The sequence below is a fragment of the Otolemur garnettii genome, unplaced genomic scaffold (genome assembly GCF_000181295.1).
Source record: "Otolemur garnettii isolate 467f Iridium unplaced genomic scaffold, OtoGar3 scaffold00022, whole genome shotgun sequence".
In the NCBI taxonomy this organism is placed as follows: domain Eukaryota; kingdom Metazoa; phylum Chordata; class Mammalia; order Primates; family Galagidae; genus Otolemur; species Otolemur garnettii.
The window spans coordinates 15,999,012-16,005,988 of NW_003852417.1; the positions used below are offsets into that span (position 1 = coordinate 15,999,012).

At 41.5% G+C, this 6,977-nt stretch overlaps 1 protein-coding gene and 1 pseudogene across 2 annotated transcripts in view; one reads left to right on the top strand and one right to left on the bottom strand.

The window, feature by feature from the left end:
- Positions 1-211: 211 nt before the first annotated feature.
- Positions 212-602, top strand: LOC100942907 (annotated as a pseudogene).
- A 3,878-nt stretch (positions 603-4,480) lies between these two features.
- Positions 4,481-6,977, bottom strand: part of DNAJC27 (DnaJ heat shock protein family (Hsp40) member C27) — a 34,608-nt gene continuing 32,111 nt past the window's right edge. Inside the window, exon 7 of one of the 2 annotated variants that reach the window (XM_003787439.3) lies at positions 4,481-5,286. In XM_003787439.3, coding sequence (XP_003787487.1) covers positions 5,154-5,286 — 133 coding nt within the window. In that variant the 3' untranslated portion in view covers positions 4,481-5,153. The remainder of the gene's footprint in view (positions 5,287-6,977) is intronic. The other variant, XM_012803734.2, reaches the window with a different exon arrangement.

A 6,977-nucleotide genomic window follows, 5' to 3' on the forward strand; every position in this document is an offset into this window, starting at 1 on the left:
TAATGCGGGACAACATGGCCGGGGGCGGGGCAAGGGGGCAGGGCAGGGCAGGGCCTGACAACAATGCAAACTTTGATAAGCAGTTCTCGATAATCACTTCTCAACAATTATTTGTTATTATTAGTTTAACATTATAAAATTAACAAAAATAATATAAAACTCATATCCTGGTGAAATCGTCACATGGCAGCTGAAAATCGTATATTCCGGTTCAGTCTAAAGATGGCGGCCTCAGCAGCGAGGAGTGTTGCAGCCCTGCGTACGAGTATTAATCGGCCCCTTGCTTTTGTCAGAAAAATTCCTTGGACTGCTGGATCGAATGAGCTGAGAGAACCCTTGGCACAGTTTGGCCGTATACGAAGGTGCTTTGTATTTTTTGACAAAGAGATGGGCTTTCACAGAGGTTTGGGTTTGGTTCAATTTTCTACAGAGGAAGAACTGCAGAATGCACTACAACAGGAAAATCATATCATTGATGGAATAAAGCTCCAGGTTGAAGCTCCAAGATCAAAAGTTTTGCCAGAGTACCAAACATCAGATGAAGAGAAAGATTAAGACTATTATTATACTTGTAAATAAAGTTAACTGAGAATTAAAAAAAATCATATATTCCCTTCCTGTTCTCCCGGCCCTTTGTGCATTCTTTCCAAAAATTGGGACTTTTTTAAAACGCCATGGGACAAATTGTTAAAAAGCAGGACGTCTGGTCACCCTAGCTTAAAGCCATCAGGACTCTGTCACTCTCTGAATGTCCACTTCAACCTCTCATTTTTCCCCATGAGTTTAGAATTAAGGTTGCAAGCATAGGTGGGACTTCTGTTTTCCTCTCCTGGGAGGAAATTTGTCTTCTTAGCTCTGATTAGAAAAATCCTAGGGAGGGAAGCTGATTGATTGAACTTAGATGACATTCCCATCCTATGGACTAATCTCTGTGGCCTGGGAAGGACAGTTCATGTAAGAATTTGAACATTTTGAATGTGGACAGAATAGAGCAGTTGCCCCAAAGTGGGGTGGACTACTCTCAGGAGGGGAATGCTGGGCAGATAAAACAACCTCTATCTGTCACATGCACAATGTCTGTCCTTGACAATGAAAGGTAAAGCTCCAGTTTGCCGGCTGCCTCCTGTGGATCGGGCCTAGGTGACTTTCAAATTAAGGGGTGATGGCAGCCCAGTGATTTAAGGGTTCTTGTGGTCCAGAGTCCAGTTAATTGAACTGTTAGCTAAAATATGCACTATTACGATGAGTTAACAATTTTGTCTGACTTACAAAGGCAAACATAATATTAGTATCTTTCTTTAAGGGATCAAAACGCTTTTATCAAAATTTAATAACGTTAGAACAACCTGATGAACAGATGAATAAAATTTCCTCTATTCTACTTATTGGAAACTAAAGCAAGATATCTTACTGAGGGTCACAGCTGCTGAGGAACTGGATGGGCTTCTAGCCTGGAAGGTTTTCATTAAAGATTCGTGTCTCAACAAGTAAGTGCAGCCCACAGATCAGTGTTTGATATTTGGCTTTATTTTATAAAAATACACAACTTAAATACATATGACACTCTGTATACAAGACATAAACAACTGGTAGATTTAACATTTTCAGTTATTTCAACAGAAAGCAAATATGCAAATTACCTTGTAAGAACAAAGGGTTCATTTATAGACTCTGCATTCACACCCAGAGGGGAAGAATGCCCAGGGAGCAATTAATGCAGGAAGCTAACCAACACTGTCCAACTTTCCAACCAAAGTCGTCATCTCACCAACAGGGCCTTTATTGCACAGCTGAATATTGCACTGCTCATTAGACATAATCTAACTTATCCACGTCACAAATGTAAGCTTTTGACTTCTCTAGAAAAGTTAAATAGAAAAACCAACGTGAAACAGTATTAACTGTGTCTTACAATTGTGCTAAATACCAATTATGAGAAGCATGAACCTCTCCATTTTGCAATGGAAGGTGCTTAGCTATATTTTGCAGCTAAAGTTATTTTCAGTTTTACAAAAATGCTAACGGGCATAGAGTGCTCCATCAGACACAGTGGTGAAGTAGCTAACATTCCCTCACCTGCTGGAATTACTTGTAAGGTCAAAAGCAATATGCAAACCGCCTACAGCTTAGGGTTCCACCCTTCTAACTTGAGATTGAAATACCTCCCCTCTCCCTGTGATGTTGTCACTGTCCTCAGGGGCATGGAGCTTGCAGGGGCTGCTTGGCTATCCTTCAGAAATTTAGCTGCCTTCTCGATAGCTCATTTAATTAACAGTGAATTACGTGTTAGTTCACAAGTATAGAGACATATTTACCAGTTGAGAATCCAATATATGAGAATATATTAGAGTAAGTTTCCTGAGGTAAATGTAAGTCTTAAAGAATGGTATGCAATCTATGCATTACAGCAGTTTATCTTGGGTAGCAGTACCATGACCCCCCATGGCTGAACTTTTAAATTAAGAGATTAATAAAACCAAGGACATTTCTATATGAAGAAATAAAGTAACAATTTGAAGCAGAAGAAATATTAACAGTTGAGAATATCAATTCAAAGGGAGGCACAGGAAGGGGAACAGAGGAACAAAAGGAGGGTGTATTTTAAAGCGCTTAGGTAGGTTAGGCCCTTACTTTGAAATGCCTCTGGGGATTTCTAACAAGTTTAAAAAGTGTTACTTCTTGGTGACTCAGATGTTGAAGACATGGCTTTTCTTTAATAATAGCTCTTCAAACTTTTGTTCTTTTGTGAAAAACAAGATTCTCTATAAATTTTTTTTTAGCCATTGAAATCATCCTGCTAGTTGTTAACTCTTAGTGATGTACTTTGCAATCCTAACTGACTGGAGAACTTTCAATAAGGCTGAACTACAAAGCACATATTTGCACCAGGAATTTAGAGGAAATTAATGCATTAGAGGTCTGTAAAATTTTGCATGAAGTTAGTACCAAAAAACTTTCCATTGCAGATCATCTTTTCTTATTTCTTAATATTCTGCAAAAGAATTATGGAAATCAGAAAAATTCTAGGACCCTAGAACCTTTATTTTGCTTCTTTTACAAAAATGAAGTAGTATATCCTTAATGTTAATAACGGAGGTGTTGAAAACTGAGTCCCAATGCCTAAACATCAAGCTAGGACTAAATTTCACCAAGTCACTCATGAGGATATGAATGGGAACACTGAAGAATTCTGTCTTAAGTGCTCACCTGCACAGTGTAGTTGTACGAGGTGACCAATCTAGTATGTAGTAACAGTGATCAAAACTGGCATCAGCTTTTATTCAGGGCTACATATTCAGCTGTCATGTCCATTTGGGCTGACACTGCCATGCATGATCCCTCGTGCATGTAACTCCTACATTCTGTTGTAAGAACAGATGGATGTTTGAGTACTTTAGGCATGATGAGGCTTTCCTTAAGCTAAAGGATTTAGGTCCAGAAGAACTGTGGGTTGGAGTTCTGTAGCCCCAGAAGCTAATTCAAAGGCCAGAGGAAATCTCATAGGAAATCACAGATCTCAGTTCAGAAAAGAAAGCATTTTCAATACCACCAAGATGAGAACTTACACTTTAAAATAATGGTCTGGTTTCCTGAGGACAAGCACAATGCAGCCTGAGCATAGTCATACAGGTGAAGCTGCTTTGGCAGAAGTAAAAATCCTGCAGACTGCAGTGGGTATGGATATATGAAAGTAGCTTTTCTTGCTATAGGTGGTAGGTAGATGCTTTAAGTAATCAACACGGGATAGCTTTTTAACATTTCCAGTAACATTATATATACCTTAAAACCCCAATTAGTGCAGTGTGGATGCAGCTAAAAATACGAGTAATGGTACAAGACAATGATGATGTAATAAGTCAAGTAATGAGGCTAGTTCTAGGAGGGCTTTAAGAAATGCCAGTGCTGATACTCCTTACATACCGAGGAGCAGACTACGGCCAGAGAATGTATTTCATAAACTGTAGTTTTAAAAGATTACTCTTGAGAAATTTGCAGCCCAGGCAAAAATTAGAGATTCTTCCCCACACAGGCCTTAAGACCTCCCTCACACCCCGACCTACCAGAGGACCCACACTTGTCTCTTGTCAACCAGGCCCAGGTCAGGGCTTGGATGAGAAGAGGGAGGAGGCAGTGGCCAGAAGCCAGGGATTCAAGAGAGAAATGATGGCAGACAGGGGAGGTAAAAAAATGAGGGGAGGAGAATGAGGTAAAAAAAGGAAATAACAGTGGCAAAGACGCAAATGAGAAGCCAGGCTTGCTAAGCAGCTGCCCTTCCTTTGCTACCTGCCTGTGGCAGACGGATGAGGAAAGGGATACGCTTCCTATGGGGATTCTCCTGGTGCATTGGGCTTGCCCCAACCTAGGTTGGCCTTTCTTTCAGGTGGGACCTGCAAGGATTCAAGGCTGACTCTTCACTCCCAGGGGCAAAGTACTGGCTACTGCCACCAGCAGCTGTTTCTATACCAAGGGGAAAGCCTCAAATTGCAGCCAGTGGGCCCAGACTTGGTGGCTGCCACTGCCTGTTCTCTCAGGACTGGCTTGTCTCTCCCCCTGGTGGTTAGAGAAAGGGAACAAAGTGGCTATCATTAAAGAGAGGCTACATTCAGAATGGTATTGCCAGACTTCACAAACTTCCAAAAGGCTGCCAAGATTCAGTCCTTACAGATTGACGGTTAGAATACCAGCCAAGGAACACAATGTAAAAGGAGCAACTTGCTTCTAAGGTCACACTAAACCTTCAGTGGTTCTGATGTTGTCTGCCTCCTTTTTTGTTATTTCCTCCTCTAATGATGAAAGGAAAAGTGAAAGGGTCCTCCTGTCCTTCCCTCCTCCTTCCAGAAACCTTGAGGACTTTCCTAAGTGAAATGCCAAGGGATGCTACAATTACAGAGCTTACAAATGAATGAGAAAAAAAAATCCAGATTATCTAGAAATATGAAATTAAGTCTCTCAGTTCACTTCATACATAGGCAGGTCATCTCGGTAAGATGTCTATGAATGGTACAGACCCCTGAATTACTGATTTACAACTGACAACACATGAGGGAACAGAGCAGTGAGATTATGTGAAGGAAACTCCATGTTGGCTATTTCACCTCTAGGAAGAGTTTGCTTGCACTCCAGTCCCATACTTGTTTCTTTTTCTCTACTTTTTACTTGATGTTTTTCAGGAGAGCTGTCCGGGCATTCACAACTGCTTTGAAGGCATCTTCACTACCAGGTGCTACACATTTGTCAGGGTGGAGAAGCACAGCAAGTTTGCGATACGCTTTATTGACTTCATCCCTATGAAAAAAAGCCAGGCTGGATGTCAGGCACAGGGTTGGGCCAACCCACAGCATGCGAGCTGTTTGGATACATATATCTCTCACAGTAAGCACATCCCAAATAATCATGACCCCTTCTCAAAGGTTGGACTAAAGTACATAAACAAGTAAGTCATATGTAATATACAAATAGAAAAAAATACAATACAAAATAAGTATGTACATGCTAAGGAAACACTTGGCAAAAGAATGACCAGGTGAAAACAGGCCGTACTTAGCACCTCTGAGGCACTCGGCAACTCTTTACCGATTAAAGAATGAGGACATAGGGGTGGCTCTGGGAGAGAAGGGATAGTGGCCAGGAGTGGCACAGACTAAAAGAAAAACCAAAACACTCAGTGTTTCATGACAAAGGGGCACGGGGAAAGCTGTGTCTCTAAGTTAGGAAACAGGTAGGAGGTTGTCACAATAATCCAGCCATGAGTATGAGTTCAGATTATGGTGTTTATGGAAGGAAGATAAAAGAGATAACAGAAAGAAAGAAATGGTAGAAGTAGATGATGAGCCAGGTGTGGTGGTTCACAGCTGTGATCCCAGCCCTCTGAGAGGCTGAGGTGGGAGGATCACTAAGGCCAGGAGTTAGAGACCAGTCAGAGAATCTGTCTCTAAAAGAAAAAATAGAAAAATTAGCCAGGTGTGGCAGTGCACACCTATAGTCCTAGCTACTGAGGAAGCTGAGGTAGGAGGATCACTTGAGTCCAGGAGTTTGAGGTTGCTGTGGGCTATGATGACATCACTGTACTACAGCCCAGGCAACACAGTAAGGCCTTGTTTCCAAAAAAGTAGACAATGAGTTGAATATCCAGGTGGAGAAGATAAAAGGAGCTGAAATGGGCTCCAGGGGCATGAGGAATCTGGGGTCTGAGGAAGATGGTGATACCATTGACCAAGCTAGGGATGCCGGATAGAAGCAGCAGAGTTACAATGAAATCACTAAGACAAAGAAGAAACAAGAGAAGGATCAATATTATCCCCCCTCTCCAAACAGGCAGTTGCTGTAAACCAGCAGTGCTCCAGGAGAGAGCTGCAGGCTTCTGAGATTCTCAAAAGCAGGAACTGGCTGAGCAGGGCCCTGGAGACTCCTATCCCCATCCCTCTGCTGATCATCATCCACAGGTATCAGGCCTAAAGGGCTCTAAGTACCCAGCTACTCTCCTGGTCAGATTAAGCTTGGTCTCAACCAGATGGTTTTCTTTTAGAATTCAGGGTTCCAGTTCTCCTGTAAGCATGGATATGGTGCTTTGCCAAATGCCTTGGCCTTTCTCTTTTATTTTTTAGCAGAACAATTTCTAATTTGTTTCTCCAAATTAGGGAGATGGTCTTTGATACCTTGGACTTGATGGAAAGTTTTATGGATCAACTTGGAGACAGTGAGGTCATGGGGTCATGTTAAAAGTTTTCCATGTCTTAGGTATACATACTAGAGCCTTTTTGTTTTTTGCTTTTAGAGGAGTCCTCCTAAATTTTCTTGTTTTAACCTTGAGTGCAGTCTTTCCTTTTCTTTCTTTGCCCTTTCTTTCTTTCCTTCTTTTTTTTTTTTTTTTTGAGTCAAGAGTCTCACACTATCGCCCTGGGTAGAGTGCCTTGGCATTATCGTAGCTCACTGACCGCCAATTCTTGGGCTCAAGCAATCCTTTTTTTTTTTTTTTT